Source organism: Gallinula chloropus (genome assembly GCF_964237585.1).
Source record: "Gallinula chloropus genome assembly, contig: HAP1_SCAFFOLD_659, whole genome shotgun sequence".
In the NCBI taxonomy this organism is placed as follows: Eukaryota; Metazoa; Chordata; class Aves; order Gruiformes; family Rallidae; genus Gallinula; species Gallinula chloropus.
Window position 1 is genome coordinate 1 of NW_028168793.1, and position 19,712 is coordinate 19,712.

The 19,712-nt window shown below is 64.2% G+C and overlaps 2 protein-coding genes across 2 annotated transcripts; both read right to left on the reverse strand.

Annotated features, from left to right (window-relative positions):
- Nucleotides 1-3: 3 nt before the first annotated feature.
- Nucleotides 4-10,310, reverse strand: LOC311204171 (RAS protein activator like-3-like; the record flags this gene model as incomplete). The annotated part of the gene is given in 10 exon segments (XM_084280633.1): nucleotides 4-111; nucleotides 113-249; nucleotides 252-408; nucleotides 1,527-1,625; nucleotides 2,392-2,524; nucleotides 2,612-2,694; nucleotides 2,803-2,882; nucleotides 6,624-6,687; nucleotides 6,771-6,889; nucleotides 9,893-10,310. Coding segments are annotated over 10 exon segments (1,398 nt in total), but the record flags the coding sequence as incomplete, so codon positions are not given.
- A 5,116-nt stretch (nucleotides 10,311-15,426) lies between these two features.
- Nucleotides 15,427-19,443, reverse strand: LOC311204170 (N-acetylmuramoyl-L-alanine amidase-like). The gene is made up of 5 exons (XM_084280632.1): nucleotides 19,325-19,443; nucleotides 17,476-17,686; nucleotides 17,087-17,381; nucleotides 16,049-16,941; nucleotides 15,427-16,001 (listed from the first exon to the last, which is right to left on the reverse strand). The coding sequence occupies exons 1-4, from the start codon at nucleotides 19,440-19,442 to the stop codon at nucleotides 16,939-16,941; spliced, it is 627 nt and encodes a 208-aa protein (XP_084136758.1). The 5' UTR covers nucleotide 19,443; the 3' UTR covers nucleotides 15,427-16,001; nucleotides 16,049-16,938.
- Between the last annotated feature and the right edge of the window lie 269 nt (nucleotides 19,444-19,712).

A 19,712-nucleotide genomic window follows, 5' to 3' on the forward strand; every position in this document is an offset into this window, starting at 1 on the left:
GTAGCGCACGATGGGCAACACCCTCACCTCCCGGTAGCGCCCGCGGATCCTCACCGACGGCACCTTCTCACCACCCCCAGGGCAGCTCAGCGGATACCAGCGCTCCAAGGGGCTGGCGGGTGGCCGCCAGCTCCACCAATGGCAGCGTGATGGAAGCCAAAGGGGGTTGGGTGGGGTGGTGGTCGTCGCGGTGCAAGGAGAGGGTGAGGGCTTGAGAAGGTGGGAGAGCAGCCAGCTGGAAGAGCTCACCCAAAAGAGCTCGCCATCGGCACCGGCCACCTTGGCGGTGGTCCGGGCGAAGAGGGTGCCATCCAGGTGGAGGTGACAGCGGAGACGGCGGCGGGGTGGAAGGTCACGGGCTTCGTAGACCCACAAGCTCAAGGTCAGCTCCATCCTCTCACAGTTGTCCTGGTAGGTCATTTTTTTTTGGGGGGGGGGGGGAGGAGAAGGTGGGTGAGTTTGGGGTGGTGGGTTGGAGGAGGGTGGTGGGGAAGCAAGGAGGGTGGGGACTTGGGGACTCCAACTTGGGCACATTGGGGGTTGTGCCTCAGTTTCCCCTCCCCTCAATGAAGAGAGAGGAGGGTGGCAGAGGGTGAACCCTCTAGGGTGCCCTGGGTGCCTTTCTTGGGTGTCCTGGGGTTCCCTGGAGGACTTGGGGTGCTCCAGATGCCCCTCCTGGGTGCCCTGGGTGCCTGTCCAGGGGTCCTGGGATGCTCTGGGGTGCTCCAGATGCCCCTCCTGGGTGCCCTGGGGTGCCTGTCCAGGGTTCCTGGGATGCTCTGGGTACCCTGGGGTGCTCTGGGTGCCCTTCTCGGGTGTCCTGGGGTCCCCTTCGAGTTGCCTGGGGTGCTCTGGGTGCCCTTCTTGGGTGCCCTGGGGTTCCCTGGGGGACCTGGGGTGCTCCAGATGCCCGTCCTGGGTGCCCTGGGGTGCTCTGGGTGCCCTTCTTGGGTGCCCTGGGGTTCCCTGGGTGCCCTGGGGTGCTCCAGATGCCCCTCCTGGGTGCCCTGGGTGCCTGTCCAGGGGTCCTGGGATGCTCTGGGGTGCTCCAGATGCCCCTCCTGGGTGCCCTGGGTGCCTGTCCAGGGGTCCTGGAGTGCCCTGGGGTGCTCCAGAAGCCCCTCCTTGGTGCCCTGGGGTGCCTGTCCAGGGTTCCTGGGATGCTCTGGGTACCCTGGGGTGCTCTGGGTGCCCTTCTCGGGTGTCCTGGGGTCCCCTTCAAGTTGCCTGGGGTGCTCTGGGTGCCCTTCTTGGGTGTCCTGGAGTTCCCTGGGTACCCTGGGGTGCTCCAGATGCCCCTCCTGGGTGCCCTGGGTTGCCTGTCCTGGGGTCCTGGGATGCTCTGGGTACCCTGGGGTGCTCTGGGTGCCCTTCTCGGGTGCCCTGGGGTTCCCTGGGTGCCCTGGGGTGCTCCAGATGCCCCTCCTGGGTGCCCTGGGGTGCTCTGGGTGCCCTTCTTGGGTGCCCTGGGGTTCCCTGGGGTGCTCCAGATGCCCCTCCTGGGTGCCCCCCACCCCCTGTCCCACCTTGTTGGGCTGCACGGTCCGGCGCAGGTTCTCGATCCAGCGGTCGCGCTCGGCCAGGGACGAGCACCCAAAGGAGCGGCTCTTGTCCCCCGTGATGATCTGGGTGCAGGGAGGGGTGTCAGAGGGGAGCTGGGGGCACCCTAGGGTGCTGGGAGGTGTTTGGGATTAAGGGCTGTGCCCGGGGGTCCTTTTTGGGGTGCTCAGGGAAGGGGAACCCTGGGATTTCAGGGTGCCCTGGGGTGTCTTTATGGTGTGTCTGGGGTGCTCTGGGTACCCTGGGGTGCTCTGGGTGCCCTTCTTGGGTGCCCTGAGGTTCCCTGGGGTGCTCCAGATGCCCCTCCTGGGTGCCTTGGGGTGCCTGTCCAGGGTTCCTGGGATGCTCTGGGTACCCTGGGGTGCTCAGGGTGCCCTCCTAGGTGCCCTGGGGACCCCTTCAAGTTGCCCTTGGGTGCTCCAGGTGCCCCTCCTGGCTGCCCTGGGTTCCTGTCCAGGGGTCCTGGGGTGCTCTGGGTACCCTGAGGTCCCTTTCAAATTGCCTGGGATGCTCTGGGTGCCCTTCTTGGGTGCTCCAGATGCCCATCCTGGGTGCCCACCCAGGGCTCCTGGGATGCTCTGGGTACCCTGGGGTGCTCTGGGTGCCCTTCTTGGGTGCCCTGAGGTTCCCCAGGGTGCTCCAGATGCCCCTCCTGGGTGCCCACCCAGGGCTCCTGGGATGCTCTGGGTACCCTGGGGTGCTCTGGGGTCCCCTCGGGGTGCTCCAGCTGCCCATCCAGCATTCCCAGGATGGGCTGTGGGTGCCATGTCTTGCCTTCCCCCACCTCCTACCCCAAGCACCCAACCTCCCCACCCCCACCCCAGCACCCACCTGAAAGCAGAACCTCTCCCCCACGATGCTGCCATGCACGGGCCTCACGATGACGTCATCCCCAGTCAGGTCCAGTTGGGTCACACTGGGAGGGGGCAGCAGCGATTCCCTTGACCCACTCCTACTGGGTACCCTGTGGCAACGACACCAGGGTGGGTGGGGACCCCTTTTTTCAGCACCCACATCCCTGTGTGTCCCCCCCCCTTATCCTGAGCTGTACCTCTCACCATCAGCCAACGTTGGGGTCTCAGTTTTGGGGACCCCACGACCTTTCCTGTCCCGAAGCCGTTTCCATAGCAACCCCTGGAGGAAGGGAAAGGAGGTGGGTGCCTCATCACCCATGGGTGGGTGGGCATGAGCACCCCAGGGTTGGGGGGGGAGGGGGAGGAGAGGACCCCCCCTCCTCCTTACCTTGACGTTGGTGAACTGGGAGGTGGGGGAGGTGTCGCTCTCCGGGCTCCTCCGGGTGCTCCTCTCATCTGGGGAGGGGTCTGCAAGGGGCACCCAGCTTTAGGACCACCCCCACCCACCATGACTTCACCCCCACCCTCACCCTCAGAACCCCAACACCATGCTTTGGGGGGGGGGGGGAAAGAAGGGGAGGGGGAGATGTTTTGGGGGTCTCCGAGCTGCTCTGGGGTGCTCCAGATGCCCCTCCTGGGTGCCCTGGGTGCCTGTCCAGGGGTCCTGAGGTGCTCTGGGTGCCCTTCTTGGGTGCCCTGGGTGCCCTGGGGTGCTCCAGATGCCCCTCCTGGGTGCCCTGGGTGCCTGTCCAGGATTCCTGGGGTGCTCTGGATGCCCTTCTTGGGTGCCCTGGGGTGCTCCACATGCCCCTCTTGGGTGCCCTGGGGTCCCCTTCAAGTTGCCTGGGTACCCTGGGGTGCTCTGGGTGCCCTTCTTGGGTGCCCTGGGGTTCCCTGGGTGCCCTGGGGTGCTCCAGATGCCCCTCCTGGGTGCCCTGGGGTGCTCTGGGTGCCCTTCTCGGGTGCCCTGGGGTTCCCTGGGTGCCCTGGGGTGCTCCAGATGCCCCTCCTGGGTGCCCTGGGGTTCTCTGGGTGCCCTTCTTGGGTGCCCTGGGGTTCCCTGGGTACCCTGGGGTGCTCCAGATGCCCCTCCTGGGTGCCCTGGGGTGCCTGTCCAGGGTTCCTGGGGTGCTCTGGGTGCCCTGGATGCCCTGGGGTGCTCCAGATGCCCCTACTGGGTGCCCTGAGGTGCTCTGGGTGCCCTTCTTGGGTGACCTGGGGTGCTCTGGGTGCCCTGGGGTGCTCCAGATGCCCCTCCTAGGTGCCCTGGGGTGCTCTGGGTGCCCTTCCTGGGTGCCCTGTGGTTCCCTGGGTGCCCTGGGGTGCTCCAGATGCCCCTCCTGGGTGCCCTGGGGTCCCCTTCGAGTTGCCTGGGGTGCTTTGGGTGCCCTTCTCAGGTGCCCTGGGGTGCTCCAGATGCCCCTCCTGGGTGCCCTGGGGTGCTCTGGGTGCCCTTCCTGGGTGTTCTGTGGTTCCCTGGGGTGCTCCCTGAGGTGCTCTGGGTGGCCCTCCTGGGTGCCCTGGGGTCCGCTTCAAGTTGACTGGGTACCCTGAGGTGTTCTGGGTGCCCTTCTTGGGTGCCCTGGGGTGCTCTGGGTGCCCTGGGGTGCTCCAGATGCCCCTCCTGGGTGCCCCGGGGTGCTCTGGGTGCCCTGGGGTGCATTAGGTTCCCCTACAAATCGCTTGGGGCGGCAGCATCAACCCAGGAGCCTGGATCTGGCTGTCAAATCCCACCAGCACCCAGAGCCCTGACAGACACCCAGAGCCCTGATAGACACCCAGAGCCCTGACACCCAGAGCCCTGACACCCAGAGCCCTGACAGACACCCAGAGCCCTGACACCCAGAGCCCTGAGAGACACCCAGAGCCCTGATAGACACCCAGACCCTGACACCCCGAGCCCTGACACCCAGAGCCCTGACAGACACCCAGAGCCCTGACAGACACCCAGACCCTGACACCCAGAGCCCTGACAGACACCCAGAGCCCTGACAGACACCCAGACCCTGACACCCAGAGCCCTGACACCCAGAGCCCTGACAGACACCCAGAGCCCTACAGACACCCAGAGCCCTGACACCCAGAGCCCTACAGACACCCAGAGCCCTGACAGACACCCAGAGCCCTGACAGACACCCAGAGCCCTGACAGACACCCAGAGCCCTGAGAGACACCCAGAGCCCTACAGACACCCAGAGCCCTGAGAGACACCCAGAGCCCTGAGAGACACCCAGAGCCCTACAGACACCCAGAGTCCTGACACCCAGAGCCCTGACAGACACCCAGAGCCTTGACACCCAGAGCCCTGACACCCAGAGCCCTGAGAGACACCCAGAGCCCTGACAGACACCCAGACCCCTGACACCCACCCAAGCATCATGTGCTGGACTTGGGTGCCAAGAGGAAGAAGAGGAGGGTGGGAAGGGGTTGTTCATCCTGCCCCCCCATCCCCACCCCCAATACCAGCTCTGGGGGGGCTCCCAGTCTATTTGGGGGGGTGGGTGGGGGGGTACAGGGGGGGGTCACTCACCTCCCTGCCCGGCGCAGAGCAGCCAGCGATGGGGCCCCATGGCTGGGAGGATGAGGATGATGGGGGGGGGGGGGGGATGGGGGGGTGGGGAGGAAGCTGAAGGAGCTTTATCGCTGCTCTATCTGCAGACGCAGCAGCGGGGGGGGGGGGGAAGGGGGGGGAAGGGGGGGAGGAGGAAGCGGCCACGGGGTGGTTTCCTACCCAAAAAGGCTTCCTCTGGGTGCTGCCGGGGGGGGGGGGGGGGGGCGGGGGAAGGTTTGGGGGGGGGGTGTGGTGGGGGATGGGGGGGGGTATGGGGGGGTGTGAGGTGTGGGGTGGGGTATGGGGGGGGGTGAGGTGTGGGGTGGGGGTGTGGTGGGGTATGGGGGGGGTATGGGGGGGGTGAGGTGTGGGGTGGGGGTGTGGTGGGGTATGGGGGGGGGGTATGGAGGGGGGGTGAGGTGTGGGGTGTGGGGGGGGATGAGGTGTGGGGTGGGGGGGGTATGGAGGGGGGGTGAGGTGTGGGGGGGGATATGGGGAGGGGGTGGCCATGGGGTGGGGTGTGGCCATGGTGGGGTGAGGGGTGAGGTGGGGGTGGGGGGGTATGGGGGGGGGTGATGTGTGGGGTGGGGGGGTATGGAGGGGGTGAGGTGTGGGGTGGGGTATGGTGGGGGAGGGGTGGCCATGGGGCGGGGTGTGGCCATGGTGGGGTGAGGTGGGTGCCATGGGGCCGTGGTGTGGGACACGGTGTGGTGGGTGGCAGGGGATGTGGGATGGGCACGGTGTGGGGCATGGGCAGGGTGTGGGTGACATGTGGCATGTGACATGTGACATGTGGCATGTGGCATATAACATATGACATATGACATGTGACATGTGACATGTGGCATATAACATATGACATGTGACGTGTGGCATGTGACATGTGACATATGACATGTGACGTGTGGCATGTGACATGTGGCATGTGATGTGTGGCATGTGACATGTGACATATGACATGTGACATGTGGCATGTGACATGTGATATGTGACATATGACATGTGACGTGTGGCATGTGACATGTGGCATGTGATGTGTGACATGTGACAAGTGACATATGACAAGTGACATGTGACATATGGCATGTGGCATGTGGCGTATGACAGGTGACATGTGACATATGACATGTGACGTGACATATGATATGTGACATATGACATATGACGTGCCATGTGGCATGTGATGTGTGGCATGTGACATGTGACATGGGGCATATAACATATGACATGTGACGTGTGGCATGTGACATGTGATATGTGGCATGTGACATATGACATGTGACGTGACATATGACATGTGGCATCTGACATGACATGTGCCATATGACATGTGCCATGTGAGATGTGACATGTGGTGTGTGACATGTGGCATATGACATGTGGCATTTGACATGTGACATGTGACATGTGGCGTGTGACATGTGACATATGACAAGTGACATGTGGCATATGACAGGTGACATGTGACATGTGACATGACATATGACATGTGGCATGTGACATATGACATATGGCGTGCCATGTGGCATGTGATGTGTGGCATGTGCCATATGACATGTGCCATATGACACGTGCCATATGACATGTGACATATGACGTACAACATGTGACATATGACATATGACACGTGGCATGTGCCACACGTGCAGCTGCCTCACCAGGGTCCCTCCTGCCGCCGACGGTCTCCGAGGTGGAGCTCCCGGTCCCCTTCCTGCTCCTGCCCTGGTGGGACAACCCCGTGGCAGGTCAGGAGATGCCACCCCCCTTGTCACCCCCCTGTCACCCCCCTGTCCCCGTGGCCTCACCTCCTCCTCCCTGCCCAGCAGGACCAGGTGTCCGTCCACCAGGGAGACGTTGGCGACGTCCCACAGCGGCGCCTCGGCTGCTGGAGACAGGGGGGTGCAGGACCCCCCGTGGGTGTGCACTGGGGGGGGGACAGGAGGGTGGGGAGTCACCTGGGTGGCGTGGTAGGGCCAGGGGACACGTGGGCATAGAGGTGACACCATGGGTCTGGTGGGGCCAGGGGACACGTGGCCATGGAGGTGCCACCATGGGGTGTGTGGCCATGGAGGTGCCACCATGGGTGTGGTGGTGCCAGGGGACATGTGGCCATGGAGGTGCCACCATGGGTCTGGTGGTGCCAGGGGACACGTGGCCATGGAGGTGCCACCATCGGGTTTATGGCCATGGAGGTGGCACCATGGGTGTGGTGGGGCCAGGGGACATGTGGCCATGGAGGTGCCACCATGGGATTTATGGCCATGGAGGTGCCACCATGGGTCTGGTGGTGCCAGGGGACACGTGGCCATGGAGATGCCACCATGGGGTGTGTGGCCATGGAGGTGCCACCATGGGTGTGGTGGGGCCAGGGGACACGTGGCCATGGAGGTGCCACCATGGGTGTGGTGGGGCCAGGGGACACGTGGCCATGGAGGTGCCACCATGGGGTGTGTGGCCATGGAGGTGCCACCATGGGTGTGGTGGGGCCAGGGGACACGTGGCCATGGAGGTGCCACCATGGGGTGTGTGGCCATGGAGGTGCCACCATGGGTGTGGTGGTGCCAGGGGACACGTGGCCATGGAGGTGCCACCATGGGTGTGGTGGGGCCAGGGGACACGTAGTCATGGAGGTGCCACCATGGGTTTTATGGCCATGGAGGTGCCACCATGGGTGTGGTGGGGCCAGGGGACATGTGGCCATGGAGGTGCCACCATGGGATTTATGGCCATGGAGGTGCCCCCATGAGCAGGGTCCTTGTGGCCACCCCACAGTTGGGGTGCAGGTCCCAGGGGACACGTGGCCGTGCCGGGTCCCCCTGGGTGACAGCCCAGCCCAGGGCCCTGCCCAGTTCCCAGCCGGTCTGACCAGCTCCGGGTGCCTCAGGGGCTGGCGTGGCCCCAGCACCCGCCCCGTGCCAGGGTCACACCCCCACCCATGGGTGCTGCCACCCCCTCCCACCCCCAGCCATGGAGGGCATCACCAGCACCCATCAGCCCCAACCCATCACGCACCACCCCCACCCAACCCATCACCTGCACCCTGACCCCCCCCACACACCCACCCACCCATCACCCACCACCCCCAAACCCATCACCCATCATCTCCCCATCCCATCACCAGCACCCTGACCCCCCCAACACCCACCCACCCATCACCCACCACCCCCAAACCCATCACCCATCACCCCCAACCCATCACCCACCACCCCCAAACCCATCACCCATCATCTCCCCATCCCATCACCAGCACCCTGACCCCCCCACACACCCACCCACTCAACACCCATCACCCCTAACTCATCCCCCATCACCCCCAACCCATCACCCATCACCCATCCCACCCACCCATCATCCCCACCCCACCACCCATCACCTCCCCAACCCATCACCAGCACCCTGACCCCCACCCACCCACCACCCATCACCCCCAACTCATCCCCCATCACCCCCATCCCATCACCAGCACCCTGACCCCCTCCACACCCACCCACCCACTACCCACCACCCCCAAACCCATCACCCATCATCCCCAACCCATCACCCACCACCCATCACCCCCAAACCCATCACCCATCACCCCTAACCCATCACCCACCATCCCCCAACCCATCACCAGCACCGACACCCCTGACACTCACCCACCCACCACCCACCACCCCCAACCCACCACCCATCATCTCCCCATCCCATCACCCATCATCCCCAACCCACCACCCATCATCCCCAAACCCATCACTCATCACTTCCCCATCCCATCACCAGCACCCTGACCCCCACCCACCACACATCACCCCTAACTCATCCCCCATCACCCCCAACCCATCACCAGCACCCTGACCCCCTCCCACTCACCCACCCACCCATCACCCCCAAACCCATCACTCATCATCCCCAACCCATCACCCACCACCCCCACCCAACCCATCACCAGCACCCTGACACCCCTGACACCCACCCACCCACCACCCCCAAACTCATCCCCCATCATCCCCAACCCACCACCTACCACCCATCCTACCCACCCATCATCCCCAACCCATCATCCATCATCCCCAACCCACCACCCACCACCCCCAAACCGATCACCCATCGCCCCCAACTCATCACCCATCGCCCCCAACCCACCACCCCCAACCCACCCACCCATCACCCATCACCCCCACCCCCCCACCACCACCCTGACCCCCCCACCCACCCCTAACTCATCCCCCATCACCCCAAACCCATCACCCCAAACCCATCACCCACCACCCATCCCACCCACCCATCATCCCCAACCCATCACCCACCACCCCCAAACCCATCACCCACCACCCCCAACCCACCACCCACCACCCATCCCACCCCCCCACCATCCCACCCCCCCACCCATCACCTCCCCACCCCACCACCACCACCCTGACCCCCACCCACCCACCACCCCTAACTCATCCCACACCACCCCAAACCCATCACCCACCACCCATCCCACCCACCCATCATCCCCACCCACCACCCATCATCCCCAACCCATCACCCATCACCCCCAACCCACCACCCATCACCCACCACCCCCCAACCCATCACCCATCACCCCCACCCCACCACCCACCACCCCCAAACCCATCACCCACCACCCCCACCCCACCACCCACCACCCATCCCCCCCACCCATCATCCCTCCCCCACCCATCACCACCCTGACCCCCACCCACCCACCACCCCTAACTCATCCCCCATCACCCCCAACCCATCACCAGCACCCTGACACCCCTGACACCCACCCACCCATCACCCACCACCCCCAACCCACCACCCACCACCCATCCCACCCCCCCACCATCCCCACCCCCCCACCCATCACCCCCAAACCCACCACCCATCACCCCCAACCCACCACCCACCACCCACCCCACCCCCCCCACCCTGACCCCCACCCCACCCTTACCTTCCACAGCCTCCTGCACCACCTGCTCCACCTTCACCCCGCTCTCCACCTGCCCCTTCCTCCTGGCCACGGAGCGCAGCAGGTACTTCTGCAGGGTGACCTTCCCCCCCTCAGCACCCCGAGGCTCCTTGGAGGTCACCTTGGAGGGTGCTGAAAAGGCCCTTTGGAAGAGGGACCTTCGGGTGCTGGCTTTGGGTGGCCCAAGATGAGAGGTGCCCTTCCCAGCTCCATCCTCAGGGCCCTCAGAGGATTCGGGGTGGCTGTGGGAACGTTTCCAGCCTTGGAGACGGGTCCAGCGGTGGCTTCCTGGGGACCCCCTGTCTGCAGCCCGCTCACCCATGGGTGCTGAGGTCCTCCACTTGTAGGTCTTTAGTAGGGTTGGGGGTTCGGGGCCTGGAGGGGGTTTTTCCACCTCCATCCTGGGGGGGGGGGGAGGTGGTAAGGTTGGTACCCATGGGGATGGTCATGGGGGTGCCAGCACCCAGCACCCCTGAGCTGGTGGACTCCATCCAGGTCACCCTCAGCACCTCCCTGTTTTGGCACCCTACGTTGGGTGTCCTTGGCTGAGGGGGGTTCTGCCTGGGTACCCCCCGAGCTGGGCACCTCGACACATCACCCATCAGCTCCTCGTCCCATCACCCATCACCCCCAGACCTACCACCCACCATCCACCACCCATCACCCATCACCCATCACCCATCATCCATCATCCATCAGCTCCTCATCCCATCACCCATCACCCCCAGACCTACCATCCACCACCCATCACCCATCACCCATCACCCATCATCCCCAACCCATCCCCCATCACCCATCACCCCCAGACCTACAACCCACCACCCATCACCCATCACCCATCAGCTCCTGGTCCCATCACCCCCAACCCACCACCCATCACCCATCACCCCCAATCCATCACCCATCATCCCCAACCCACCATCCATCACCCCCACCATCCATCACCCATCACCCCCAGACCCACCACCCATCATCCCCAACCCATCACCCATCACCCCCAACCCACCACTCACCACCCCCAACCCATCACCCCCAAACCCACCACCCATCACCCATCAGCTCCTGGTCCCATCACCCATCACCCATCACCCCCAGACCCACCACCCATCACCCCCAACCCATCACCCATCACCCCCAGACCCACCACCCATCACCCCCAACCCATCACCCATCACCCCCAGACCCACCACCCATCACCCATCACCCCCAACTCATCACCCACCACCCCCAGACCCACCACCCATCACCCCCAGACCCACCACCCATCACCCCCAAGCCCATCACCCATCACCCATCACCCCCAACCCATCACCCATCACCCCCAGACCCAGCACCCATCACCCCCATCCCATCACCCATCACCCCCAGACCCACCACCCATCATCCCCAACCCATCACCCATCACCCGCAACCCACCACCCATCACCCCCAGACCCACCACCCATCACCCATCACCCCCAATCCATCACCCATCACCCCCAGACCCACCACCCACCACCCATCACCCCCAACCCACCACCCATCACTCCCAAACCAACCACCCATCACCCATCACCCACCACCCATCACCCCCAACCCACCACCCATCACCCCCAACCCCTCTTTGGGTCCCCTCACCCATGGCACCCATAACTGGGGGCCCACCCTGGGGTGCCCGTTGTTGTGGGGTCACCCTGCTCACCCAAGGGGTCCCCATCTCCAGGGGTGGCCCAGATGTCTTGGGGGGGGTCCCCAAATGATGGGTGCCCCCATCCCTGGGGTGCTCCTACCCATGGGAGGGGGTCCCCATCTCATGGGTGCCCCTACCCATGGAGGGGGGTCCCTGGGGTGCTCCTACCCATGGAAGGGGGGTCCTCATCTCATGGGTGCCCCTGACCATGGAGGGGGGGTCCCTGGGGCACCCCTACCCATGGGAGGGGGGGTCCCTGGGGTGCCCCTACCCATGGGAGTGGGGGGGTCCCCATCTCATGGGGGTCCCTGGGGTGCTCCTACCCATGGGAGGAGGGGGTTCCCCAACTTATGGGTGCCCAAAACCCCTAGGGTGCCCCCACGCACCAAGGTGGGGAGGGGTCCCCGTCTCATGGGTGCCCCTGCCCATGGGAGGGGGGGTCCCTGGGGTGCTCCTACCCATGGGAGGGGGTCCCCATCTCATGGGTGCCCCTGCCCATGGAGAGGGGCATCCCTGGGGTGCCCCTACCCATGGGAGGGGGGGTCCCCATCTCATGGGTGCCCCTGCCCATGAAGGGGGGGTCCCTGGGGTGCCCCTACCCATGGGAGGGGGGGTCCCCATCTCATGGGTGCCCCTGCCCATGGAGGGGGGGTCCCTGGGGTGCTCCTACCCATGGGAGAGGGGGGGGTCCCCAATTTATGGGTGCCCAAAACCCTTAGGGTGCCCCCATGCACCAAGGTGGGGAGGGGTCCCCGTCTCATGGGTGCTCCTGCCCATGGAGTGAGGGGGGGGGTCCCTGGGGTGCCCCTACCCATGGGAGGGGGGTCCCCATCTCATGGGTGCCCCTGCCCATGGAGTGGGGGGTCCCTGGGGTGCTCCTACCCATGGGAGGGGGTCCCCATCTCATGGGTGCCCCTGCCCGTGGAGGGGGGGGTCCCTGGGGTGCTCCTACCCATGGGAGGGGGTCCCCATCTCATGGGTGCCCCTGCCCATGGAGGGGGGGTCCTTGGGGTGCCCCTACCCATGAGAGGGGGTCCCCATTTCATGGGTGTCCCTGCCCATGGAGGGGGGGTCCCTGGGGTGCCCCTACCCATGAGATGGGGGGTCCTTGGGGTCTCCTACCCATGGGAGGGGGTCCCCATCTCATGGGTGCCCCTGCCCATGGAATGAGGGTCCCTGGGGTGCTCCTACCCATGGGAGGGGGGGGGTCCCCAACTTATGGGTGCCCAAAACCCCTAGGGTGCCCCCATGCACCAAGGTGGGGAGGGGTCCCTATCTCATGGGTGCCCCTGCCCATGGGAGGGGGGGTCCCTGGGGTGCTCCTACCCATGGGAGGGGGTCCCCATCTCATGGGTGCCCCTGCCCATGGAGAGGGGGGGTCCCTGGGGTGCTCCTACCCATGGGAGGGGGTCCCCCATCTCATGGGTGCCCCTGCCTATGGAGAGGGGGGGGTCCCTGGGGTGCTCCTACCCATGGGGGAGGGGGGGGGGGTGGGGTGGGTGGGGAGGGGGGCGGTGCCAGCAGGGTGGGGGGTGTGGGCTGGGGGTGACACCCACGTGGGTGGCCCCATCACCCCTCCCCCCGCCTCCCCCCTCCCCCCTCAGCGCATCCGGAAGCGCTTCCGGCTCCGCCGAGGCATTTCCTCCCCAGCACCTGCACCCCAAAAACCCCATGGGCACCCCCCCTCCCCCCCCCAGCACCCTAAAGGTGGGTGCAAGACCTGGGGGGGGATTTGAGGAAGGGGAGGGGGATTAGAGGGTGGGGGGGGTGGGCTGCACCCCATGGGTGGCAGTGGGTGCTCCAGCACCCTGGTTTAGGGCACCCCAAAACCTGAGCTGCACCCACACCCCCAGGGGGTGGGTGGGTAGGTAAGGGGGGGGGGGTGCACCCAGCTTTTTTGGGGTGGGGGGGTCCCCACCACCCTTTATCCTCCACCTCAGGGTGCAGCATCACCCCCCCACCCCCACATCCCACCCCCTCCCCCTCCCACCTTATGCACCCCCCCCTACCCCAAAGCTAAAGGATCACCCCAGGGTGCTGCCCCCCCCACCCCCCCACCCATAAAAGCCCCCCCACCCCCTTTTTACCCCCCCCCAGCCCCTCTCTGCCCCCGTGGTACCTCGGTTGTTGTCTCCTCCTCACCCCCAGTTCCTGTGGTGGCTTCACCCCACCCCCATGTGACCAGGAGGGAGTTTCAGTCACACCCTCACCTCCGCCTCTGCCCCGCCGCCGGTGATGATGATGATGATGATGATGATGTCCTCACCATTAACCCTCCCAGTTTAACCAGTTGCAGGTTTGGGACCTGTCTGGAAGTTGGTTGTGGAGGGGGGGGTGGGGGTGGACACCCCTACCAGGGTGGGGTTGGAGACCCGTTAGGTTGATGAAGTGTATCTGGGTTAATAGGTCATCGTTAGGTTTCAGAGTGAACGGGGGTGCTGGGGAGCTGTGGGGTGGTGTGGGGACCTCTGAGGGCTGGAGACCCATTGTTGGGGGGGGTTATGGATGCAGTTGGGGGTCTCTTTGAGGGTCTTCAAGGTTATGGGGGGCTCAGGTGTATCTGGGTTAAATGCCATTGTTAGGTTCCAGAGTGAACAGGGGTGCTGGGGTGCTGTGGGGTGGTGTGCGGACCTCTGAGGGCTGGAGACCCATCAGTAGGGGGGGTTATGGATGGAGTTGGGGGTCTCCTTGAGGGTCTTCAGGGTTATGTGGGGCTCAGGTGTATCCAGGTTAAACGCCATCGTTAGGTTCCAGAGTGAACAGGGGTGCTGGGGAGCTGTGGGGGGTGGTGTAGGGACCTCTGAGGGCTGGAGACCGATCAGTGGGGGGGCTGTGGGTGGAGTTGGGGGTCTCTTTGAGGGTCTTCAAGGTTATAGGGGTGCTCAGGTGTATCCAGGTTAAACGCCATCGTTAGGTTTCAGAGTGAACGGGGGTGCTGGGGAGCTGTGGGGTGGTGTGGGGGGTGGTGTGGGGACCTGTGAGGGCTGGAGACCCATCGTTGGGGGGGCTGTGGATGGAGTTGGGGGTCTCTTTGAGGGTCTTCGAGGTTATGGGGGGCTCAGGGGTATCTGGGTTAAAGGCCATCATTAGGTTTCAGAGTGAACAGGGGTGCTGGGGAGCTGTGGGGGGTGGTGTGGGGAGCTCTGAGGGCTGGAGACCCATCAGTGGGGGGGCTGTGGGTGGAGGTGGGGGTCTCTTTGAGGGTCTTCGAGGTTATGGGGGGCTCAGGTGTATCTGGGTTAAAGGCCATCGTTAGGTTTCAGAGTGAACGGGGGTGCTGGGGAGCTGTGGGGTGAGTGGGGAGTGGTGTGGGGACCTCTGAGGGATGGAGACCCATCAGTGGAGGGGGTGTGGGTGGAGGTGGGGGTCTCTGAGGGTCTTCAAGGTTATGGGGTGCTCAGGTGTATCCAGGTTAAACGCCATCATTAGGTTTCAGAGTGAACAGGGGTGCTGGGGAGCTGTGGGAGATGGTGTTGGGACCTCTGAGGGCTGGAGACCCATCAGTGGGGGGGCTGTGGGTGGAGGTGGGGGTCTCTTTGAGGGTCTTCAAGGTTATTGGGGGGCTCAGGTGTATCCAGGTTAAATGCCATTGTTAGGTTTCAGAGTGAACAGGGGTGCTGGGGAGCTGTGGGGTGGTGTGGGGACCTCTGAGGGCTGGAGACCCATCAGTGGAGGGGGTGTGGGTGGAGTTGGGGGTCTCCTTGAGGGTCTTTATGGTTATGGGGGGCTCAGGTGTATCCAGGTTAAATGCCATCATTAGGTTTCAGAGTGAACAGGGGTGCATGGCCACCTCCCACCCCGTGCCTCAGTTTCCCCCCGTCCCACCAGGGACCACCCAAGGCTGATGTCCTGGCAACTGGCTTTATTGCAGGGGGATGGCTGGTGGCTCGTGGCTACGGGGATGGGCTGCTGGGCCAGTGGGGCTGGAGACCGTCAGGACCAGGGGCCATCCGTGATGTCATCCATCGGGCCAGGGTCTGTCTGGACCAGGATCCAGGTGGACCAGTGTCCATCATCCTGATGTCCACCTGGACCAGGGTCCATCCAGACCAGGATCCATCAGGACCAGCATCCTTTAGGCTGGTGCCCACCTGGACCAGGATCCATCCAGACCAGGGTCTACTGGATTGGTGGCCACCTGGACCAGTATCCGTCAGGACCAGGATCCATCGGGACCAGGGTCCATCAGGCTGGTGCCCACCTGGACCAGGATCCATCAGGACCAGGGTCCATCAGGACCAGCATCCATCAGGACCAGGGTCCATCATCCCAATGACCAGCTGGACCAGGGTCCATCCAGACCAGGATCCATCAGGACCAGCATCCATCAGGACCAGGGTCCATTATCCCAATGTCCAGCTGGACCAGGGTCCATCCAGACCAGCATCCATCAGGACCAGCATCCATCAGGCAGGTGCCCACCTGGACCAGGATCCATCCAGACCAGGGTCTACTGGATTGGTGGCCACCTGGACCAGGGTCTATCCAGACCAGCATCCATCAGGACCAGCATCCATCAGGACCAGCATCCATCAGGCTGGTGCCCACCTGGATCAGGATCCATCAGGACCAGGGTCCATCAGGACCAGGATCCATCAGGACCAGGGTCCATCATCCCAATGTCCATCAGGACCAGGATCCATCAGGACCAGGATCCATCAGGACCAGGGTCCATCATCCCAATGTCCATCAGGACCAGGATCCATCAGGACCAGCATCCATCAGGACCAGGTTCCATCATCCCAATGTCCATCAGGACCAGTATCCATCAGGACCAGGATCCATCAGGACCAGGGTCCATCATCCCAATGTCCACCTGGACCAGGGTCCATCCAGACCAGGATCCATCAGGACCAGCATCCATCAGGACCAGGGTCCATCATCCCAATGTCCAGCTGGACCAGGGTCCATCCAAACCAGGGTCCATCCAGACCAGGGTCCATCATCCCAATGTCCACCTGGACCAGGGTCCATCATCCCAATGTCCAGCTGGACCAGGGTCCATCAGGACCAGGGTCCATCAGGACCAGTATCCATCAGGACCAGCATCCATCAGGACCAGCATCCATCAGGACCAGGGTCCATCATCCCAATGTCCAGCTGGACCAGGGTCCATCCAGACCAGTATCCATCAGGACCAGTATCCATCAGGACCAGTATCCATCAGGACCAGCATCCATCCAGACCAGGATCCATCAGGACCAGCATCCATCAGGACCAGGATCCATCCAGACCAGCATCCATCAGGACCAGCATCCACCATCCCAATGTCCACCAGCACCAGGATCCATCCAAACCTCCTCCCGCTGGGCCAGCATCCCTCCAGACCACCACAGCCCAACCCCTCCAGGCCAGGTCCTCACTGCAGAGAAGAACCCCCCCAGTCTGAGTGTCACCTCCCCAAATCCCCCCTCCCCTCCCACCAAACCCCCCCCCACTTCCCCCCCACCCTCCAGGCCCCCAACACCCACCCCCCTCCTGGAGATGCTCCAGAACCTCCTCCTCACCTTGAAACCATCCCAGGTCTCAATCTCCTGGAAGAGGGAGTTACCAGGACAGTCGGTGTGACCCATCTGCCGGTGACCGCGCAGGGTGTAGTTACGGTGTAAGCGGCCGGTCTTCACGGCGCAGGGGAGGAGCTCATCCCTCACCAAAGCGATGGTGTCCCGGTCCGGTGGGGTGACCGAGAAGTCCCCAATGTAACCCACACCGTACCCATGGCTGTTGTAACCCTTGGTGTGAGCACCAACCCAACTCCACCCACGACCTTGGTACAGGTAGCCATCCGACCCCACCACGAAGCTGGAAAACAACCCTAGGTCAACCACCTGGGGTGGTGGTGACAACCAGAGGTGACAACAGGAGGATGGAAGGGGGGTAGGGGATGGAAAGTCACCTGTAGCCGATGTCATCCCAACCGCGGGTGTCCTGGTGGAAGCGCTGCATGGCCCTCATGTCCCGGGCGCAGGCGGTGAAGGTGCGGCAGGGGACGCTTGGGATGAAGGTGTGGTGGATGTAGATGGCACCCAAGGGGAGGGTCAATAACCTTGGGGTGCCACGGTAGGGGCGGGCGCCCCACATGCACCGGGGGACGATGGGTGGGCAGTCTGTGAAAGGGTGGGAGAGGAGTTGTGTCATGGAGGGGGGTGTTGGGGAGGTGGAAGTGTCTACCTGAGGGGTTGGGGATGTGGAGGTGGCACTGGGGTGGGGATGTGGAGGTGGCATCAGGTTGGGGACGTGGAGATGGCACCAGGTTGGAAGGCTGGTTGGGGACATGGAGGTGGCACCAGGTTGGGGACGTGGAGGTGGCACCGGGTTGGGGATATGGAGGTGGAATCAGGTTGGGGATATGGAGGTGGAATCAGGTTGGGGATATGGAGGTGGAATCAGGTTGGGGCCGTGGAGGTGGCACCAGGTTGGGGACGTGGAGGTGGCGCTGGGTTGGGGACATGAAGGTGGCACCGGGTTGGGAGGCTGGTTGGGGACATGGAGGTGGCACCAGGTTGGGAGGCTGGTTGGGGATGTGGAGGTGGCACCAGGTTGAGAGGCTGGTTGGGGACATGGAGGTGGCACCGGGTTGGGGATGTGGAGGTGGCACCAGGATGGGGATGTGGAGGTGGCACCAGGGTGGGGACATGGAGGTGGCACCAGGTTGGGGACATGGGGGCGGCACCAGGTTGGGGATGTGGAGGTGGCACCAGGGTGGGGACATGGAGGTGGCACCGGGTTGGGGACATGGAGATGGCACCAGGTTGGGAAGCTGGTTGGGGACGTGGAGGTGGCACCAGGTTGGGGACATGGAAGTGGCACCAGGTTGAGAGGCTGGTTGGGGACATGGAGGTGGCACCAGGTTGGAGACATGGAGGTGGCACCAGGTTGGGGACATGGAGGTGGCACCGGGTTGGGGACATGGAGATGGCACCAGGTTGGGAGGCTGGTTGGGGACGTGGAGGTGGCACCAGGTTGGGGACATGGAGGTGGCACCAGGTTGGGGATGTGGAGGTGGCATCAGGTTGGGGACATGGGGGCGGCACCAGGTTGGGGATGTGGAGGTGGCACCAGGGTGGGGACATGGAGGTGGAATCAGGTTGGGGACATGGAGGTGGCACCAGGTTGGGGACGTGGAGGTGGCACCGGGTTGGGAGGCTGGTTGGGGATGTGGAGGTGGCACCAGGTTGGGGACATGGAGGTGGCACCAGGTTGGGGACATGGAGGTGGCATCAGGTTGGGGACATGGAGATGGCACCAGGTTGGGAGGCTGGTTGGGGATGTGGAGGTGGCATCAGGTTGGGAAGCTGCTTGGGGACGTGGAGGTGGCATCAGGTTGGGGATGTGGAGGTGGCACCAGGTTGGGGACATGGAGGTGGAATCAGGTTGGGGACATGGAGGTGGCACCAGGTTGGGGACGTGGAGGTGGCACCAGGTTGAGGATGTGGAGGTGGCACCAGGTTGGGAAGCTGGTTGGGGACATGGAGGTGGCACCAGGTTGGGGACATGGAGGTGGCACCAGGCTGGGGACATGGAGGTGCTGGTGACCACCCAGGGACCACCCCCCAGGGACACACCAGCCACCCATCTCGGTGACACTGTGCTGGTGACCACCCAGGGGACTTGTGGTTGTCCCTCCCTGAACCCCCCCACCACCCACCCCATGGGACATCACCCATTGACTCTCAGACCTCAACCCCCACCCAGGGTGACAGATCCCCCCCCCCCCCCCCCACGGCCGGGTGTCCCCTCCCTACCCACATAGCGCTGCGTGAAGTCGCGCGCCGCCTGACGAGCGACGGTCGCCACCTCCTCCGGCCCCACGGCCTCCAAGAGCTCCTGGGTGGGTGGGAGAAGCTGGAGCACCTTCAGCATGGCCACCCTTTCAGCGCGCCGCGGTGCTGGCGCTGGCGCGGGCGCTGGGTGCCGTAGCACCCCGGGTGCTGGGCGGTGCTTGGAGACCCAAGATGCACCCCACCAGCCTCAAAGTCCCAGGGTGTAGTTTTGGGGCTCCTCTTCACCCAACTCCTCCGCCACGACGCCGCGGCGCCGAGCGGGGGGCGCAAGGCTCCTGGCCGGCCTTGAGGTAGGTCTCAAACAGGCTTTGGGGTTGCCCATCCCCACCTTCCAGCCACCCCTGGACCC